Consider the following 22,524-nt stretch of genomic DNA (forward strand, 5'->3'; position numbering starts at 1 on the left):
AATCTCATGAAGGTCTTCAATGACCAGCAGGTACTTACTTGAACATATAAAACTATAGCTTTAAGAGTCAAACTCTCTGTTACATATTTTAATGTGTTTCTGGCTTTTACTTTCTACAAACATGACCTCTTACTCATCCTGACTATGGAAGAGCCAGGTACTGTAGAAATACAGTCACCAGTGACATCATGCTTTCCAAGCACTGGACATTTTGTACAGGAAAAGTTTAGTATGTGATGAGATACATTAGGGTTTGGGACCCAAGTTAGAGTGAGGGCCTGGACAGAGGGCTTCTGAGGAAATGGCATTGGGGTGGAGAAAGGGGGCTAGTGGGTACCCACTTGGTAGGAAGGGAAGGGTCTCGGGGTAGGACAAGTGACCTTTCTTAAAGAGAGGACTTGATTCTTGGGACCTTAAACAATGCTCCTATTGCTGGGTTACAAAAGAACAGGAAGCCCGGGGCTACAAAGGAAGGTCAGAGATGTAGTCTTAAAGCCATGTTGAAGATTAATACCTATGCTAAGAGCAATGAGAACAGTCCTGGTTAGATTTTTGTCCACTCGACACAAGCTATCTGGAAGAAGAACTATAATTGAGGAAATTTAGATTGCCAATAGGCAAATCTGTACAGTGCTTTTTGATCAATGACTTATGGGGGATGGGCAATGCCACCCCTGAGAAGGTGGTCCTGGGTGGTAGAAGAAAGCAGGCTGAGCAAACCAGGATGAGGGGAGAAAGCGGGCCAGCGAGAAGTTTTCTTCTATGCCTTCAGCCTCAGTTCCTCCCTCGAGTTCCTGCCATGACTTTCCTCAGTGATGGAAAGGCAAATAAACCCTTTTCTCCCCTTTTCTTCTTGACTTTGGTTACGATCTATCACTGTGCTAGAAAGCTCACTAACACAAGAATCAGAAAGGGATTTTATAACAAGATCTGCTTTATGAGGTTAAAGGATCATTGTGATTATTGTACTGGTTGGACGAGCGGGACCTGTGGTGCCTGCGCCGTGGACCAGGATGTAGGCAACTGCTTCAGAGAGCAGCACTCAGAAGAAGCAGAAATCCATGGGCCTTAGTGACAGACTTGTGTTGAATGACGGAGAAGAGGTAGCAAAGATCCCCTTCAAATACTAGGCTTGGTACCCCCGGGGGATGAAATTACCTTCCCAAAGAGCAGGACTACACGTGGGGTGACATAGAATCAGGTGGAACATACAGATTTCATGTTCAGAAAAGTGTTTTGATAAAGAAACAGGCTCAGAGAAATGCAGATGACACAAGTTGAGGATGGATGAGATCTCCTAGACAGGAAAGCCCCATTTGCCTTCATTATTGAGACATCCCATAGAAAAGACAAAAGAAACAGCGTGGAGAGCAAAGCAGGAGGGGAGAGGGCACTGTGAATGTGAGAGAGAGGCCAGAGGAAAAGGCAGGAGATGTGTAAGCCATGTCTGTGGATGTAAAAACACAGCCCTTTGATTCAAGTAAATACTCAGTATATTTTACACGCTAGAGTTCAATCGGATGCTTCATTTTCTGCCCACTTGTATTTTATCAGGGGAAAATGATACATGGAAAAGAATTATATTTCAAGCCTCAACTTGTAACTACAAAGAGAAGTAATGCTGTGAGAAGCAAGGGAAGAAAGAGATGGGGCTTCCTGATGGAGACAGGACTGCTCTGGCATGAAAGCCGGCATGCGGAGTGACTGAGCATTCACAGGACATTGGAAAGACATTAGCCATTCGCATGTCATTCAAACAAGCTACAAGTAATCAATAGCTCATTCCCTGTGTACCTGAATATTTGACAGATTCTCTGCACTTTTTGTTAAAAAGACAATAGCCCTTCTGTTTTAAACAAAACAAAAGCATATCCAGAAGTCAATAGCAACTCAAGGAGGTGGGCTAAAACCCACCTTTACCTTGGAAAAGAGGGTTGGCAGAAGCTGTTATTGAGACCATGTAGAACTGCAGAACTAAGCCACTCAGCATCGCGCAGTGACAAAAAGTAGTGTTGCACTCAGTCATTTGGGATAAAATGGCAGATCCACTTAAATGTTTCAAATATTCTGCAATTCAGAGATACTAGCACTCCTCACATTCACCAGAGTAACAACCAAGAGGGGAAAATACTAAATGTCCATTAGCAAACGAACAGAGGAAAGATGCTACATACCCACAGTGAAACAGAACTTGGGTTCAGGAAAAGTCAGAGGACCCTGCAGTATGTGTCAACACAGCTGGGCCTTGAGGACATTATGTTAAAGAAAAGAAGCCACTCACAGAAAAAGAAATAATGGGCAGTTCTACTTAAATGAAGTGCTCAAATTAGTCAGGCCCGTGGGAGGGAGAATAGCTTCCAGGGGCTGGAGGAAGGGCATGAGGAGCTGCTGTTCAGTGGGTAATAAATTTTCATTTATACAAGGTAACACTTCCACTGGGCAACGGGCTACCTACAGAGAGCAAGTCAGCACTGTACGCTCAGCATCTGATAGAGCTCATGCTAAATGTCCCTATCGCATACAATAAAAACTGCCATTTATAAAACCTAAAAACAAATCCTGACAAACCTGACCTCTGGATTTCATTGTGTACTGGACAGCACTGACATAGAACACTAACCTGAACTGCCTGATTCTTATTTCCCAAATATCAATTTTAAAATCGAACGGATTTTATTTCTTAATTATGAAACAATTCACTCCCGTTATGCTGACAAATGAGAATAGGTCTGGTTTCCAGGCAGACATTCTTTCTAATTGTTCTTTGGTTTTGTGAGTATGGACTTCAGTAATAAGTCACTCGCCTTTCCTCACTAGCTATTGGAACACTGTATTTTTGCTTTTGTGCTCGGCTCCAAGCCACCCTCAAATGGGCACAAAGTGTAAAAACCACGAGTTTGGTGCAGAGCTGGAGGACTGGACCAGCACTGGTCTGCACGCCTAGCACACACTCTCCACAGAGGCAATAACCAGTAGTTCTGTTATTCCAGGCATTACTCTAATCACGCCCAGCTTCAATTCTCACAATCATGTATGATAGCAACCCACTTCTAAAGCATATTGTATAGGTGAGGAGTGTGGGACTTGAAGAGGAAATAGTGGGAGACCTAGCAGGGACCAGAGTGGAACCCAGAAGTTTTAAAGCTACAGGGAGAATTACAGCAAAGTGTCCTAAGTGAAGCCTGTGACCCATTCTTCCAGCTTAGAAGCGTCGATATTCCTTGGCCCAGAACTGAAGACAGAGACAGCGCCACAAGCCCAGAGCCAGTGCTTTCTCTAAAGACTGAACTTCCAAGCAGCGGTGACCACCATGCAATTTTATACAATAGTTTCCTCAGAATCACATCTCACAACCTGGAGCTCGAAGTTAGAGGCAAGAGACCCTTGACTTTTGCACATTTCCTGCTTTCTCTACTGACTAAGCTAAAGGAACTGATATTTTAAATTGATTTCAAAGTTATTTCTGAAAACTAGGAAGACACTGTGATCAAATGTGTGGACTGAAATGAAACCACGGCACCTCTTCCCACTTCGCACAGTCCTGGTGCACTGATTTATTTCAAAAGCGGGAGAATGAAGATGGTGACAAGCAGGAAAAGTAAGTCCAAAACCTGTAGGCCTCTGAAAGAGCAGGGGACAGGCAGGTTTCCCAGGCTGGCCCCTGCGGTGAGCCTGGCAGCATTAAAGCTCTAATGAGCAAGATGGTATTTTACTAATGAGTTCCTTCCCTTCTCACGGTCACTCCGTTGTCTTGCAGGGAGCTCCTCTGTGTGACAATGAAGGGCAACTGTCAACCTGTTCCTCCGGGAAGACTTCTCCTCCTACCTGCTCCAGATCTGCACCACACATCTAATCAACCAGACAGTCAGTGGACAGGAACACCATTTTTAAACTTAAAAAAAAAAAGGCGGGGGGGGGGAGGGGAACAGAACTTAAATGCTGCTAAAACCATTTATGGTTACTAATTAATGGATTTTTGTCTTACAGTACAAGACGGTTAAATAAAATATTTTTTAAAATTTTTATAAAGCCAATGAGAAAAAAATTAAATGAACATCTATGAAATGTACTGTCCGAAGATAAAGATAATAGAGAAGAATGTAAAAGTTCTCTACAAACATAAAAAAAAAAATCAACCAGCAAATTATCATATAATTCAACAATTCCACTCCAGCAAATATCTGGAGAAATGAAAATGTATCTTCGCACACACGTGCACATGTATGTTCACAGCCTCACAGACATGGAACAACTACAACCCAAACAGGCATTGACTGATGGAAGGATGAATGTAGTATGTTCCTCAATACCAGAAAGGACTGCTGCTTTGATATATGCTACCACATGGAGGGGCCTTTGAGACATTTCTGTACAAAGAAGCCAATTAGAGAAGACTGAATGTCATAGACGACCGTCTCAGACACAGGTCTAGAGCTATGAAGGGACACCAGGACCACAGAAACTCTGATAAAGCAAAGAGTTTAAATCCCGGGCTTGCTAACAGTTTCAGAGGCTTGGGCTGTTATCAGAAGGGCAGGAAGCATGGAGGTACAAGGGCAAGGGTGGGGCTGGATATAACAGAGCTAGATCCTGATCTGTAAGCAAGAGAGAGCGAGAACTGGGCTTGGCTCTGGCTTTTGAAACCTCAAAGCACCCTTCCACACACACATACTTCCTCCAACAAAGCCACACCCACTCAGATAAGGGCACATCACTTAATCCTTCTCAAATAGTGCCACTCCCTGCAGACTAAAGATTCAAATACATGAGCCTCTGGGGCCATTCTTATCTAAGCCACCACATTGACATTTGTGTGACACAGCCACAACACACAAGTCTAGGGAGGCGGAGGTAAAACAGTGGCTGAAGGCTGGGACTCGGGTGGCTGAAGAAGAGCTGTGTGGGATGAGGAGTCCCTGTTAATAGAGTCAGTGCTTTTTTTCAGGAGGTTCAAAGTATTGAACAGTTAGATTGTGATGATGAGGGTGTGTGTGGAGTCTGAAACCCACTCACCTGCCCACTCAGTGGCTTTACACTAAATATTTAGTATGTGTATTTTAAATGGATGAAATCTATAGATCCATGAAATGTTACTCAATAAAGTTGTTAAATTAAAAAAAAAATACAGCAACAAAGAAAATTAAAAAGATGAAATACAGCTAAATAAGTTAATTACATCCCAACATCGAGAAAACTCAAAATCATGGTACCATTACAAACCAATTAAAGGGAACAGGGACTATTTCTAACATGAACTCAGTGGCTGGCTCTTTGACCCCTCACCCCACACCACCACGGGAGGAGCAGCCTTGCTGCCAGGCCACAGAGGTGAACATTGCAGCCAGTCCTGAAGATGCCTGATAAGCTAGGGTCCAATGGAAGGAGAGGAGACCTCCCCTATATGTGGACTTGGAAAGGGGCAGGGAGGGTGGGCTTGGGAGGGAATGAGGGAGTGGGCCACAGCTAGGATACAAAGTATTCACAATAAGCAAGGAAATGGAACCAGCCTAGATGTCTATCAACAGATGTGCAATAAAAATATAGCACATACAGAGAATGGAATTGTATTTAGCCATAAAGAGAAAGGAAATGTGCAGAAAAATGGACAGATCCGGAAGCAGCAGACTGAGGTAAGCCCTAATCATAAAGACAGGCACTATGTGTTCTCTCTTCTGTACAGACCTGACTTGAATGTGTGCTTAGGTGGGAGGCTATATGTCGTGGAAGTGGAAGGGGATCTATGAGAGGGAAAAGATGATATAAAACCAGACAAAAGACTACTAAGGGCCAAAGGGTACAGGGCAGTGATAAGATGCAGGAGAAAGAAGGAAGGAGAGGTGCAACAGAAACAAATTATGTTTCAAAGCGTTATAATAGAATTTAATGCTTTGCTCATTAAAAATAGTGATATTTAATTAAAATGAAAAAATAAAAATGTTGTGGCTTGTGATAGAAATACAAAAGATAATTAGACTACTCTCCCTATTCATAAAAGATGCTTAATCTTTTCTATAAAAAATATTTTAATCTAGGCACATGCCTTTAAACCTAGGATTAGGGGGCAGAAGCAGGTGGATCTCTGAGAACTCAAGGCCAGTCTGGTTTACATACTGAGTCCAGGCCAGCCAGTGCTACATAGTGAGACTCTGTTTCAAAAGAGAAAAAAAAAGTTTTAAAATATGCTTTTATTTATCCTTTGAGAATTTCATACAAGCATACAATGTTTTCCAAGCATATTCACTCCCTAGTCCCAATAAAGTGTTTTAATCTAAAATAATTCCCTTTAGTCTACTTTTAAGTTATTTTTTTCCTGTTCTCCCTGGTTGTTTGTTCAGGCTTTATAAAACCATCGAATTGATCACTTACAAATGAGTTTGTCCTCCTGCCAATAATGTCTATTCAGACACTATATTTTTTCCCAGAAAAGTTAACTGCATTTAATTTTGTAAAAAGCATGGTAAAAGTGAGGGTGTCAGAGAGTCGGGGTGGAGAGGCTAGTGGCTTACACAAGTTAGAAAAATCTAAGACTCTCTCAACAACACAATGCCAACAAAGGAATTCATTTGCATATATTATTTAGCCTACAGTACAGTGCCCTTAAAAATTAGGCAAAGAGGTCAAAATCATTAGAGAAAAAGAGAAATAAAATATCATTAAATCCATGGGATGACTGTTGCATCTTTTCAAGGTCTAACACTGATTTTTATTTCTTTCTTTCTTTATTTATTTTTTTTTTTGAGGAACAAATGTGCTATGAAATCACCTTGAAGTCATATGTGGGGCAAGAGAATAGCTCTTATATGGGACAGTCTTCTCTCATTTTCTCTTTCAGTTTCCTCCTTTTCTTAGTCATATAATTCTTCATTTCATTCAAAACCACTAAGAAAGTTGTACGGTACTCCTTAGCCAAACACCAACTACTAATAAATAAACTGATCTAATCATCCTAAGAATAAAACATCTAATGCAAACACTGAGGTTCCAAATTAGCACTGGCCATTGCTTCATCCCAAATAAGATCAGTGACATCTGGAACTCAGAAAAAGTGTGTGTGTGTGTGTGTGTGTGTGTGTGTGTTCGCATGTGTATTTATGTGATGATCTAATCAGATTCCCCAGGCTGTCTATGGAGCCTAAACAGGCTGGAACTTGCAATCCTCCTGCCTCAGCCTTCCAAGTGCTGGGATAATAGGCATGTACCACAGCCCTCACATTAAGCTGAAGTTTATATAAAATACAAATACAAAAGTCTTTCACGTGTAGTCAAAAGTCAATCCTCATTTGTGATTTTTATTACATAGCCAATTTTTATTTCAAGTGCATTGCTATGATTGTATTACTTTAGAACACTGCTTAAAGTGAAATATTTTGTAATAATTATTTCAACTCTATTCACTATTACAAACCACACTTTAAATTTAGCTGCACGGGGACTCCAGAACGCAGCTGTCATTAGTCTTGCTGCTCTGGGCTCTTTGGCAATACATCTATCCTAGAGTCACCCATGCTTGGGTAAGTAACCCTTCACCCATGTTTCTACTAAGCTACTAGGCGAGCTTCCTGGAGCGCCAGGAAGGACCAGGGAAGGGTAGTTTCTTTGGCCTGTTGATGTCCTTTCTGGGGTGAATAGGCATTTCTACATCTCCCCAGGAAAAGCAACACAGTAACTTGCTAATATTGCTACATCAAAACAACAAAGTATGAAACTAGTGCCTGTTTACCCCTAACAACTGTCAGTATGAACGTGGTGGCTCACACCTTTAATCCCAGTACTTGGAGGGCAGAGGCAGGTGGATCTCTATGAGGTTGAGGCCAGTCTGGTCTACAGAGCAAGTTCCTGGACAGCTAAGGCTACACAGAGAAACTCTGTCTTGAAAAACCAAAACCAAACCAAACCAAACAAAACACAAAAACCTATCGGTATGATTTAAAAGTAGATAGGTATGGAGGGCAGTGTGGTTGGCTCCTCCATCAATTACCATCTTGCAACATCAATTCATGAAAGGGGCTTGTATGCACAGGGATTCTGACTGGTGGGCCAGGTCAGCACCACCCCAGTGACTCTCCAGTCATACCCATCCCCTCTCCAAGGACTAGCCAGCCGAAATTCGAGGAGTTAGCAGAGCCAGCCAAGTGCCCAAACCAGACTCTAACTCCAGCATGGCGGCTGCAGAGCAGTCAGGGGACTGGCCTCTTCCCAAAAGCGTTTTTAGCTGTCCTCAGCTCTGGCGACAGGGATAAGGGAGGGTGGGCAGGCACCTCACACCCTCTTCTTCTCAGAAGCACCTTTTCACACAGGGCCTCTCTGACCATCTTGCAGTTGCAAGGTGACAAAACAGGTATAATGTATAATGCCCCCAATGAAGGCCCAAACCCCGGCCAGCATGCGACTTGTGAAAGGCTCATTAGGAGAGAGATCTGGGGATGCGACCCCGTGGGGACCCTGGGATTCCTGATTGACAGGACCCCTTTAATGGTTATTTGTATGGGGGACCTTGGTTTTTGTTTTAAACCACCCTTCCCAAAGTTTGATTATTTCCACCCTTAAAAGCACAGACTACAGTAGCCTACTGTGGTTATGAGTTGTATTACAAAGATGAATTATGAAAAATCGTTTACATTTCCAAGGACAATAATAACTTCCTGAAGTCACAACCAAGTGGTTACAGAGTTTGGTATGAGTGAGTCAACAAAAATGCCTTCATCTGCCTGTTCTATAAATACATCGCCCAGCCCAGACCAAGCACAGCAACATCCAGACAGGGCACAGAGACACAAAGCAGTGGTACCCACTGTGCGGCAGGCTTGAGCAATGGATAGAGGGTCCTTGACACGCCGACAAGTGTTTACTGTAAGGTGACACAGCTCACCTCTACGCCTGAGTTTATAAGTTAAGTGAGATGAATCCAGACTTCCAATACATGGAACTTGGGTTTGGTTCTGTTTTGTCCTGGGGCCTGAACTTAGGGCCTTGGCTACCCCCTCAGCCCACACATGAACCCACACGTGAGCTGTTTTCATGTTTGTTTGTTTTTTTCCCTGAGAACAAAAGCACATAAATTGTAAGGAAAACAAAACCAAACCATCTATCCTAAGATACTGGAAAACCGCTAGGCCACAGAATTTACGTTAAAGACCCGAAAGGTAAAGGGAGGGCAGGCATGACTGACGTGTGCTGGAGTTGTGCTTGAGGACTCTGCTGTGCCACTAGCAGCTGGAAGAGTCCAGGAGACTGGACTCCAGACACAGACAGCGAAGGGCGGTAAGGCCGGCACGCTCAGCGGAGAGGTTGGGAGCTCAGTGTCGATGAAGCTGATGGCATAGGCAGGGGCACATTCCATGGGCTCATGGGTAGCTTTGAGAGCTTTGCCTAAGCGGCGGGGAAAACTGGAGACAGAACCCCCTAAGAAAGGGACTGGACTGGGTTTCAGTAATTTCCAGTTCTGACTGGATTTAAATCATCTGCCCCTGATCCAAATGCCTACAAGAAGCAAAAGTAACTGTTCTGAAAAATGCAGGACCGCCCAAAGCTTCAGGTTATCTTTGTCCTTCTGCACATGCACTATAGAGCTCTTGATAAAAGCAAGAACCTATAAGGATCAAGAACTGACCAAACTCCAATACAGCCTAGGCCCAAGGGCCCCAAGACAGGAAATCCAGGCACTGGATTAACCAACGCATGGAAATATAAAGTACTATGGCTATTTTGGCCAAAAAGATACATCTTAATGTGCAGAATGTGGGCAAGGAACTAGAAACCAAAATAAACAAATAGAACCATTTAAAAAGAAACGTAAGTAGAATTTGGCAGAAATAAGTAATAATGATAAAAAAAATCTACAGGTGTTTGAAAATGAAGCACTATACTACGCTACGATTTCCCAGAAAGGAAGGAAGAGATTTCGAAGCGCATAATGGTAAAAATTCAAAACTAAAAATCTATGGGATGGAAGTAAAAGTCATATGCATGAAGTGATTTGGAGTCGGAGTGGCTGAAACGCTGTGGTACTGCCCACCAAGTAGCAGAGGGTGGGCCTGCTTGCCTGTCTGTGTGACTGAGGCTCGTGCTAGCCACGCACTCAGCCAGCGGAGCTAGCCCTACCAGAAGACGTGCTCATCCTGACATACCAAGTCCACTAATGTAAAAAATGGGCATACGTAGCCAGTCAGGGCTGGTGCACACCCTTTAATCCCAGCACTCGGGAGGCAGATGCACACTGAGCTCTCTGAATTTGAAGACAGCCAGGGAGTACAAAGGGAGTCCAGGACACCAGGGCTACACAGAGAAACCTTGCCTCAAAAACAAAACAAACAACAACAAGAAAAAGAAGTACATGTGTGTACCGAAAGCAGTAGCTATTTAGCTTTAAAAGTGGCTGTGGATGAGTCCTGAAATGATGCTGGGGGAAAAGAAGAGTGCGCAGAGCCATATACATGGGAAGCATTTCAGAACGGCAATGGGGGATACTGTGAGAGGGCTCAGTGCAGGCATCTGTGCTTATGATGATAATCTACTTTATGACCTCGGTATTTATTAAATAGTCGGTCATTTGCTCATGGGCAGCCCATATGATCCCCCCAATCAAGGACAAGAGATTGGTATTTAGCAGCATGATCAAAATAATTAGAGGAATGATCAGGAAACAATCCCTTCTGAGAAGGAGTGACAGACAGACGAGGCAGTGCAAGTTGCAGGCACCTTTTTAAATACCAGGACACCAGATGAAAGAGCAAAGTAAATTATGAGGATGCAGATTTCCCTTGCATATACCAACTGCTCATAAGAAAAGCCAGCCATGGCAATGAAGGTAATCCCAGCCTATGGCCATTCCAGCTGAAGGTACCCCGTTCTCATTGGTCTCTGAAGCTAAAGCAGGGTCAGGCCTGGTTAGTACTTGGAGGGAGATAAAAGTGATACTGATTATCAAACATCAGATAGAGGAGGGCTACCCAGCAGGGCAGAGCGGAGGAGTTTCCTTCAGAGACAGATGGAGGCGACCACTCAGGCCTCCTCCACGGTTGACGCTTCTATGCATTTGTTCAGTCGAGAACCACAGCAAAAGCAACCTTACCCGTAATCGCGTGGTGGAGATCTCAGCTTTTAAAATATCAGGATCATATTTAGTGCTAGATGAAGACCCTGAGAAGACTATTAAGAGAGAGAAAAAAAATGTTACTTATAAATTGCAATAATTGTGAGCTTAGAATTTCCTGAGTTTACAAGTAAGGCTTACCCGGCATTCCAGGACAGGCCTGTCACCCCAGTTAGATGGGAGGCTGAAGGAGAGAGATTGGGCTAACAGGCAAGTTCAAGGGCAGCTTAAACAACTTAGTGAGATCCTGTCTCAAATTACAAAGTAAAAGTAAAAGTTGTGGAGATAAAGCTCATTGGTGCAGCACATGCTTAGCATTCATGGGGCCCTTCCTGGTCCCCATAAAACACAAACACACAGAGCCAACATTTATATTCTTTTTTGAGTATGCTTTTCTTTTTCCTTTCAGGAGATAGGGTCTCATGTTTATTTCAAACTTATTTTCTTTTTGAAACAAGCTATTATTATGTAGCCCAGGCTAGCCTCAAAGCTGCAGTGATTCTCCTGCCTCAGCCTTCCATGTGCACAGATTACTGGCATGAGCCTCTGGGCCGGGCTCTTCCTTTGTCATGCTAAAAACCAAACCAAACCTCAGGATTAAAATAAATAATAAATAAAATACTAGGTCCTTAAAGAAGTCCATGCTGTGCAGCTCCTTAACACCCCTGAGCACATCACGCTGCTTCTTTAAATAAGGTCAGCTCCAGGTAGTAAATAGGGAGGGACAGAGCTCCATCATTCAACAGTAAGCAAGAGCCACCTTTAAAAGGTTCAAATCTGGGCTGCAATGAGTGTTTGCTGCTCTTCCAGAGGACCTGAGTTCAGTTCTGAGCACCGCCCATGTTGGGCCACTTATAGCTGTTTGTGGCTCCAGCTCTAGGGGTCAGATGGGTCTAGCCTCCTTTGCTTGTTCTGACAGAGAAGTTTACTCATAAACAAAAGGCAACCAGGCAGAAGCATCAGGAGAAACAGGAGGCTTGTCAGATGCCTGAGTTGGGGTGCCACCTGTAGGCACCCCCATCTCTCATGGCTGGGAGGTTCTTGCCTACGAGGGAGAGGGCTCAAAGTTAACTCCACAGGAGTGTGAGTGGCCTTCCCCTCTCTATCCTGTCTTCAACTCTGCAGTGAGGGCAGCCACCACAGTACTCACGGCTTGTGCGGGAGCTTGACTTCTCCTTGTAGGCATCATTTAAGCGTACGTATTCGTCGAGGGCCAGCGCCAGCCTCTGCTCCTTCACGTGGTACAGCTCCTTCTGCGTCCTGAGTGCGTCCTGGGCCACAGAGAGATAGTGCTTGAGCATCTTCTCTTGCTCGCCCCGCCACTGTTTTCTCGGATCTTCAATCTGCGTGGTTTCTGTAAGACAGTAGGCGGGAGTTTGTTGGCATTTAATCATGTTTGTGGGATTATTCATGGAGGGACTAGCTAGTTTAAATTCTTGTATCCTCTAAAGCATCTGCCAGAAACTTTTATGGAGTGACTTGTCTAAAACTTGGATATAGCGATTGTTTTCTTTTGTTTGCTCCAAAACCACCTCCTGACGTCCATTTATAGTTCTTGAAGTTCATTTATAGTCCTTGATAACCATGTGCCCTAACTATAAGCCCTTCACACAGATGTCACCCACTGGACCATTCTTTTGAGGATTCTCTGGCTCCCCAGTGCCCAGAAAACAAGAGCTAAGTCATCACTAGCATCCACAGCCATGGACACTCTGAGGCAAATGGACTTCTGCAGGACCATACTTCCACTGACCTAACACAGGACTCCTGCCCTCTTCCTGACTACACCAGCATGACTCCTGACCATGTCCGCAGACCATCACTGGTCCTCAAATTCACTATTATGCCCACAGCAATATGAAAATTAAGAGAGCTGTCTGAATAGCAATTTTATTCAGTTATTTTGTATCTGTTGAATCTGTAAGTATTGGGACTTGCATTTCTTTGTGGGCATTTCACTTTACTATGAATTCCTTTTTATTGAATTTTACCAACAGTATCAGTCACTCTGCGGTAGACTAGAAAATTTAAAACAACGAAAACTAAAGCCGCCCTGCTCTTGCTCTGAGGAGAAAGTCCTTTAGCTACTGTAAAACTCCCTGCACCAGCACTAACCGAAGTCAGTGGAATTTGGACCCTGGAAGGGTCCCCCTAACCTTTTACTTTATAATAAATGCATATATTGTTGTGTGCTGGTGTCTGGCTTTGGGGTAAATAGGGCTTACAAGACAAAGTGCAGTGTTTGTGAATCCACAAGGAGGCCAGTACAGTTAGGCTAAGAGACCGGTCACCTCACATGTCTGTAATGACAAGCCACAAAAGAATATATACTTTTGGCCAGAGAGGAGGTGAAAAGGCTCATATCACCAGGGAAGTATAGGTTAAACTATTAAGGAACATTACCACATATTTTAAGTGGTCAAAATATATGGCGCTGGAGAGATGGCTCAATGGTTAAGAGCACTGGCTGCTCTTCCAGAGGAGCTAGGTTCAATTCCCAGCATCCTCACATTGGCTCACAACCATCTGCAACTCCCGTTCCAGCTGCAGACCCTGTCTGTCCTCTGTGGGTACAGCTCACATGGCAGAAACATGCAGGCCAAACAGGAGAGAGTAAAATTTTAAAAAATCAAAATTTAAATCTGCCAGGACCAAGTGTTAGAGGACAGTTAAGCAACTGCAACTCTAATTCATGGTGACTAGAAATGTCCAACTGCTTTATAAAACATTTAGGTTATTGGCATATATCCTAATATTTGGCAACTTATTGACTCAAGAAATATGAGACTATGTACTAGTTGAAATACCTGAATAAAAATATTCACTAACAGCTAAATTTACTCACAATAAACAAAGGCTACCAACTGTAGTATTTAATTTTTGTTATATCCATACAATAAATACTACTCAACAATAAAAAGAAAAAAATACAAACAATAATATGACTCTCAGACCCCAAATAACACTTCCTGTATAGCATTTCTATAAAATCTGACCACAACCCCAATGACAGAAAAGTAGTCCCAAAAGCAGAGAGCAAACGTCCATTTTCAGGGAACGGGAACATTCCATCTCTTGGTTCTTACAAAGGTTATGTGGTATATTAAAACCCATGAGCTGTGTACTGAAAACAGATGCAGCTCATTGTATGCTGCACCTTAACAAAGCTGACTGAGGGGGCTCAGGATGAAGCTCACTGGGAGAGAGCTTGCCTTGCACCTAAAAACACACACACTCCCTCCTCCCCTAATGACGCAAATGAAAAAGCTAGTTTTAATAAATGAAAATTTTAGGTTGATTGCGTACACTTTAAAGACTCGGATTGAGTGGCAGCCACATTTTAAAGACATGTGGAGCTAGAAAAATGGCTCAGTGGTTTAAAACACGTGTTGCACTTACAGAGGACCTGGCTTCAGTTCCCCGCGCCCACAAGGTAGCTCACGACCATCTAGGAAATTTGACACCCACTTTTGATCTGGGCACCAGGCACACACACGTGCAGATGCGCAGACATACACACAGACAATCACTCAGACATATAAACTAAGATAGAGATAAGAGAAAACTGAGGAGGTCTTCTTTGGCCCACAGGACTGACTCTTCAGGGGCCAGGCAGTCCTGGAAATGTGTAACTCGGTCCCCAAGTATAAGGTATATTAAACTGAAGCAGTGCAGACAGGGAAGGCTCTTGGGGCTTAGAGAGGCCCCGGCTGATTCACAAAACGGTGAATCAGACCTCCTCTTGCTTCATATTCACTGGCTAATAAAAGCAGAGCTTTCTCTAAAGCACAATTTTGAATACTCATTTTAGAAACATAAATATTTAAATACACAGAAGATGTACATCTCATGCAATTATTGTGGATAAATGTTCTAGCCACTGTCTCACAGGACACACCCTGAATGTGCAGACCCTCTGGACAAGAATCTTCAAGGACAAAACAACATGGAGCACCCATCTGAGTGGAAGGTAGGCAGAGATCACCCAATAAGAGCCCCAAGTGCTCAACTGTGCAATAGTTACTACTTAGCTCACACGAATACGCGCTGGCCCGAAGCTCGGGGCCCACAGCATAACAAATGGGAATTTATGGTCCTTCTGGGGGGCTGCAGAGGGGACAGCACTGTGTTCTTTTTCTTCCTCTACCTCCAACTCTACCACCACGAGGAAGCCAGCTACCACGGCGTGAGGTGCCCAGTGAAGAAGCTCGCTTAGAAAGGCGTGAGGAAGCCGCTGGCCGGCAGGGGAAGGGAATACTGGTAAGAACCACAGCTTGGATTTAGAGCAGGGCCTTCTCCAGTGGAGCCCAGGGAGGACTGCGGAGCTGGGGGAGGACCACGGCCCGGCGCCCTGGTTACAGGCTTGTGAAAACTGAAGCCAGAACAGCTAAGCCTTACCTGACTCATAGCCCACAGTAACTGCAAGATGAAAACATATTAGTAGTTTGCCACTGTGAGACATGTAGCGATTAAACCAACCAAGTGAAGAGTTGCAAAGATCTCAATGTCTGTAATTAGAACAGTAAGCAGGCATCTCTCAGGTTCCGATGGTCACATTTGTCCCCACGTTTGAGAACTGGTACTCAAATGAATATTTATCAGCAAGAAAGGCCAGAGACATTGCTACAACAATGACACTCAAATTAATGAATTGAAACAACACTAAAGATGACAACAAACTCTTAGTATTTTGGGTGATAATAATGTGTTTTGGATGGGTCTGGAAAGAACACTAGAGTATATTGGTTTGAATTTGTTACAACAGAGGCAGGAAACATTTATATTTCTGAAATATTGCACAGTTCAAATATGAACTTCAAAAGAGGACTCCCAAAGGTGTCTTTGAAGGTTTCATAAAGCAAGACTAGGCTTCATCTCCATCTGTTATATTTGCTGAACAGATTTAAAAAGGAATATTTATTAAATGTAAACACACAAGAAGAGTGTGTTTTATAAAATGTGGTATCTTTTTTATTAAGACCTCCTGGCCTTGGGAGATTACTATATCATAATGCAATATAATTTGCATGCTGTCTGCTATATTAAAGAAGTAATATACTACATGCTTTAAAACATTGTGTATCTCAAGAGAATTCACATCCCATCAGTTTCATAGACATGGGACTTTACAGATAGGAAACACAAAAGCTTATCATGGAAGACAAGATAACAGTACACTTCAGAGAATAGTGTTTCTGTCTATAATGCAGAATTTGAATTCTCCTGCTGTGCTCAAAAGAATGAATGAAATAAATACGAACAACTTTTCTTATCTTCATTTTTATAAAGTAGCTGCAAAATTTACTTGTTACTCATTTCTTCCATATACAATTATTAATCTCCTATTAGATGCATTAAATAAAATGAGATGTTGGAAGAAATCATTATGCACAGAGTAAACAAAAAAAAAAAATCCTACTGAGCTGACTGTCTTCGGAGAAGGGTGATTAAGAATAGAGCAACTTAGAGAGTGCAGGTTTCTTCTGATTGAGAACGTGTGATGCCAGTGAGTCTAACCGTAATTAAACAGGACACTAAAAACTCCAGGCAGGCAGTCCTAGCCCCTTGCCTTCTCCAGTCATGACTCACACAGGCTACACATTGAGTTTCCTTTTTATTTTACCAAGCCCTGCACTCTCCAGCTTGCTGAAGCCTTTGGCTCTAGCTATGGTCTTCTTCCTCCCCGATCCCCTAAAGCTGTAACACGCTCCCTTTCTCCTGTTAACACAGCCAACCTTTGAGGGTCAGTTAGCACTTTCTGCAGACAGCACAGCTCCATCTCAGAAGGGAGGGGCTTCCACCTGTTCCTGCACTGTGGAGCACAGTCAATCTTCCTCATGTACAGTGAAAACTCACTTTGTAAACAACAGCGCACACACAAACTCGTGCAAGGACATTAACTATACTTTGGAAGATCACCTGATAGAAATGTGAGGCTCCACTGCCAAAGGGTTGATGTGACAGCATGGAAGCCTTTGTGGTGAAAGTTAAATACAAAGTGAAAGAAAACAGTTTATCAAACACGATAATTGTACTTGGAAGCATATAAAATTCCAAGTGTGAGTATGTTTGTGCCTAGATAGGAAAAGAACTGGAAAGATGCACATCCAAGATTCAGAAAATTAGTTAGCTCTAGGTCTTGTGAACATGCGATTTTCTTTCCTCCCCACTTCCTACTTTTTGGCACCATTACTTTTCTGAAATATATAAGGCTGTGATGGCTGAGTTGGGAAACAGCAGAAGGCAAAGGTGTGAATGAGAAAAGGCATCAACATGATGAGGTGTTCGAAATTATTTCCCATTTAGTATCCATAAGGACCAAAATATGTATGAAATAACATAAAAAGGTAAGAAAAAAAAGTCTTTTTTTAAGGGTTTGAAGACAGAAGATTAGAAGTTTCTCATAGGCAATGAAGACAATGACTTGGAAACAGACAAGAGGGACATGATAGTAATTGCAACGAAAAGCATTATGACAGAAAAAGAGGCACACACTGAAAGGAAAGGAGAGGTCACAGCTTTGGGAATGACAAAACTCATGGAATATAAGTCAAATGAGAGAAAGAATAAAAACATAAAACAAGGAAAATCTGAAAGAAGGCTGAAGAACTTACGTAAAATCTACATCACGGTGGAAGAAGAATGAAAAGTCCCAACTTTGACAAATATGTAAAATACGGTATCACATTTTCAACTTAACATCTCTCACCAGGCTACCAGTCAGCCACTGGTGTACCTGGGCATTAGCCACAAATGAGTGAGGAGCAGTTTCAGGGGCTGGCAGTCCTGCGTCCCAGAGTACTCAAGACCTGGGGACTTGTGGCTCAAATGACAGGTCTCCCGTGAGTCCCAGGCATTTTCTTTTTTCCCCATTTCCTATTTTCCGGCACTATTGCTTTTATGGTAAGGCTGTGATGGCCGAGTTGAGGAAATGGTAGAAGAAAGCACAAATGAGAAAAGCATCATCAAGAAATGATGAGCTGATTCTAAATTGTTTCCCCAGTTGTTGGGAACTTGGTCCCCAGTTGCTGCCGATGCTTGGGGAGGCTTAGGAAATGTGGCCTTGCTGGAGGAAGTACGCCACTGAGGTCAGGCTCTGAGGCTGACCACTCCCGGTTAGCTCTCTCTTTTCTGTTTGTAGCTGAGATGTGACACCTCAATGCTCAGCTCCGGCTCTGGCTCCAGCCACGCGTCTGTGCCCGCTGCCTCTGCTCTGCCATTATGGACTGTGACCCTTCACAAGTGTGAGTCCCACATAAACTCCCCTTCAGGTTACCTTCACTGTGGTGTTTCGTCACAGCAATAGAAAAGTCCTAATACAGGGCGTCACTGACAGAAGCAGAAACCCGCAGCTTTCCTGCCTGGAGAGCTGGGGACCAATTATTCCAGGCTTCAGAGCCAGAGACTAAAAGTTCTATGTACCGAGTATGAGGCTTGGTGCTCTAGGCCTAAACCACCAATATTGCTGCATTTAGGAGCTGTCTTGGTGCCCAGCAGCAGTGGCCAGCACCTGCTGGATGGGCCTTGGGTAGTAGGATCTTCCGCTCCCACAATGGCTAGCATTATAACCTTGGATGCTTGATTCTTCAGAGATCCTTCCAGTCTCTGGAACTTTCCCAGGGTCTACACAGTTTCCTGTCTTCAGCGACAGCCATTGTCAGTTCTACCATTTTTGTTTCCCAAGGCGGCTGGCCTCATGCCATGACTGCTGCAGCTGTCACTGCTATTGCTGCCTCTGCAGCTTCCTCTTCCATGCCTTCATTCTGCTAGGTCAGTCACCTTACTAATGATCAAAAGCAGTCACAGCAGACCACTCAGGTTATGAAGGTAACCAAACATTCTCTGATTGGATTTAAGGCTTCCACTACAGGTCCCACGCCTGGTACTGTAAATCTGGCCAAGAACCCAAGACTGGGGAGCCCATGGGCCCCAACATGGGCCCTGCTCTGCTGAATGGACACAGTATTTAATTGCTCTCTAAATTCCTCTCTATCTTCAAAGATTAGTACAGCTCCTAGACCTCCATGGGAGAGTCTCATTGTATAGCACACAGCAGTTAATGAACAACTATCTCAGTGACGACAGTACAGAAGACAGGTGTCTGTAGAGTGCTCGGCCATAAGTAGGGCATCTACTCCCCTCTTTGAGGCCCAGGGACCATCAGGGAAGAGGGAGCAAAAAGACTGAGAGAGCCAGAGATCCAGAGAACAGTGTCTTCTGGACAAGAGAGCAGCATTTATGAGCTCACAGCAGCTGTACTTGTCTGAACAAGACCTGCACAAGATCAATCCAGTCAACACCCAGCGTGGAGGAAAGACGGGCTCATGAGTTCCCACCCCTAACAACGGAGTCATTGGCAAGCGGATCCCTGACTGGGGAGGGAGAGTCGGTTTTCTTTAAGGGTGTGGCCGCTGGTGGACTGTACTCCAGTGGATGATCCCACACCCGTGAATATTTAGTTAGCACAAAGTGGACTTGATGAGATTTAAAAAAAAAAAAAAAGGCAGGAAGTTTTGGGGAGATCTGAGAAGAGGAGAAGGGGAGATGAATGTGATTGAAATACATCGTATGAATGCACAAAATTCTCAAAGAATTAATAAAAATACAGTCCATTCAGGAGAATGCTAAGGAACCCAACATTGCCACGGTCCAGGGCTGCACAGGAGGGCGCTTTGTCTTAGTTGGGGTTTCTATTGCGGTGAAGACCACCAAGACCGAAAGCAACTTCAGGGGGAAAGGGTTTTTTTATTTCCTCTTACAGCCCTCAGGTCACACTCCATCACTGAGGGAGGTCAGGACAGAACTCAGGGCAGGAACCTGGGGGCAGGAACAGAAGCAGAAGTCCTGGACCAATGACGCTTACTGGCTTGCTCTTCACAGCTTACTCAGCCTGCTTTCTTGTACAGCCCAGCACTTCCTGCCACCCTCCCAGGAGTATCACCACTCACAGTGAGCTGGGCCTTCCCTCACCAATCATTAGTAAAGACAAGGCCTCACAGCCTTCCCTACAGGTAATCTGATAGAGACATTTTCTCCATTGAATTTCCACTTCCCAGGTAACTCTAGCTTGGTCAAGCTGACAAAAGACCAACCAGGACATGATTGTAGGCTAGCTAGAAAAATGAGCTGAACAGCCTCCTATACCACGGGGGGTGGAGGGGGGGTAGGGAGGAGTTTACACTAGGCATGGTACCTTTGTGAAAACAAACGGCTGTGTTTGCACCAACAAGAGCAGTCCTTTATGCAAATGAAAGATAGTATTGACACCAATTATACTTCCTTTGCTGGACAACCCTGGGAATTGCTCTCTGGCTGGCCTGGGTAAAAATACTTGATGAAGTTCACTGAAGCTTGTGAGAGAGAGAAAAAAAAATCTATCACACGCTGTTTCAAACAGCAGCAAGCAGCTGTAGTTACAGCATAACTTCCTCAAGGGCATCTTGAAATTCAAAGTATCTGGGCTGCCAGAAAGGCACCCTGGCCAGATGTTTAGCTGGTGGTCCTCCACTAAACGCAGTTAGCACATCAGGGAAGGGTTTAACTATGTCAGTTAGAGAGTAATATTATCTCAGGGCCCCACAGCTTAGAGGAACCTTAACCACTAAGAGTGCCTACAATAAAGGTCTATCATTAGCGCAATAGTGCTTTAACGAATTTAACAGGGCTCTAGCGCTTCTGGGACATTACCTCAGTTTCCCAGCAGAGGTGGATTCCAATACACCCATCTCATTTATATATATTAGGCTTTAATTGATCATGTTAAGTACCAAGAAATGTAACTATCTACCCATCTTCTTCTTTCTAAATAACAGTTTGTCTACCTAGGGGGCTTAGAGGATGCAGGCAGTAAAGCAGCAGAAAGGCTCGAGATTAATGTTCTCCATTGAGAGACAACAATGCTATAAAAACCATCATATATACATCAAAACTTTTCTTCAAATCCCAGCAAAACACATTACCTAGGAAGCTGCTTCAGAGCAGCATGGAGTAAACACACACCATCCATCACTCCCAGAGATTACAACTGAAGTCAGAGCACAGAATCCAGAAACCAATCAAAGGAAGACTAAAAGGTAAAAGGATGGTAAGAAGATAAAACACTGCGACAGTAACTCCTGTTTTTGTTGTTTTATGCCTGCAATATTTCTTGTTATTTCCTGGATCTCATGGGATTACAAATGGAATCGAGATTTAAAAAAAGCTCCAAAACAAAAATCCACTTTTTGTAAAAAAAAAAAAAAAAAAAATGTGGGGAAGGGTCTGATGTTGCCAGACAATGCCTTTGATCCTCCTAGGGGCCATCCTAGATAAACAGCAAGAAACCTCTGATTTCTCTTCCCATGATAAAATATTGCCTAAAGTGGTCCTCAACCTTCCTAATGCTGCGACCCTTTAATACGGTTGCTCATGCTGTGGTGACCCCAACCAAAAGATTATTTGTCTTGCTACTTCACAATTGTAATTCTGCTACTGTTATGAGTCATAATATAAATATCTGTGTTTTCCGGTGGTCTTAGGAGATCCCTGTAAAAGGATCATTTGACTCCCACAGGGATTGTGACCTACAGGCTGAGAACCACAGAACTTAAAGCAACTTGGAGAAGGAAGGGATTTATTTGAGTTAAGGTCATACTCCATCAGGAACAGAAGCAGAGACCATGAGGCACATATACGAAAGCATCTCCAGTCATATGCAGTGGCCACAGCCCTAGGAAAATATCTGAAGATCACAAAAATGAGAAAATAAGTAGGAATCATAAAAGAGAAAAATAAGATCACAAATTAAATCTTCATTGGGTGAAAACAGATGCAATAATTGTAAAATTAACAATATTTTAAAATATTCATTGAGCTTTTACCAAGGCTGATCATATTTCAGGGCTGGGAGAGTGAGGCAGAAACAGAGGCAGAGAGACAAGGACAGAGAGATACAGAGACACAGAGAATGAATTACCACTAGAGAGGAAAACAGAAGCTCACTCAATATTCCTTATAAACACAGATACAAATTTTATCTAAATATAAGCAAATTGAACTGCGAAGTATATAAAATAAGACAACCCTCCATATCCAAGGGTTTTACATTCAGCAATCCAAACAATTATAGAGCATATACTGTAGCCAGTCAATGACAGATCCATCTTTAATAAACATACATGGCCTTTTTGTCTTGTCCTGATTGTCTAAACAAGACAGCAGAACAACTATTTACATTGCATTAGCATTGTAAGTAACCTAGGGTGACTTACGCACTCAGGAAGATCTGTAGGTTATATGCTGATACTGGGCCACTTTATAAAGGGGTTTGAGGCCAGGTATGGAGGTACACACCTTTAATCCCAGTACTGGGGAGGCAGAGACAAGCAAATTTCTGAGTTTAAGCCTAAGCAGGTCTATATAGCGAGTTCCAAACCAGCCAGGGCTACACAGTG

At 43.3% G+C, this 22,524-nt stretch overlaps 1 protein-coding gene across 1 annotated transcript in view; it reads right to left on the reverse strand.

The window, feature by feature from the left end:
* The window catches only part of Wwc2 (WW and C2 domain containing 2), a 175,636-nt gene that overhangs the window by 66,598 nt on the left and 86,514 nt on the right, over positions 1–22,524 (reverse strand). Inside the window, exons 3-4 of the mRNA XM_021642456.2 lie at positions 12,243–12,446; positions 11,072–11,148 (exon numbers count right to left, since the gene is read on the reverse strand). Coding sequence (XP_021498131.1) covers positions 11,072–11,148; positions 12,243–12,446 — 281 coding nt within the window. The remainder of the gene's footprint in view (positions 1–11,071; positions 11,149–12,242; positions 12,447–22,524) is intronic.

Source organism: Meriones unguiculatus, chromosome 4 (genome assembly GCF_030254825.1).
Source record: "Meriones unguiculatus strain TT.TT164.6M chromosome 4, Bangor_MerUng_6.1, whole genome shotgun sequence".
Taxonomy (NCBI): domain Eukaryota; kingdom Metazoa; phylum Chordata; class Mammalia; order Rodentia; family Muridae; genus Meriones; species Meriones unguiculatus.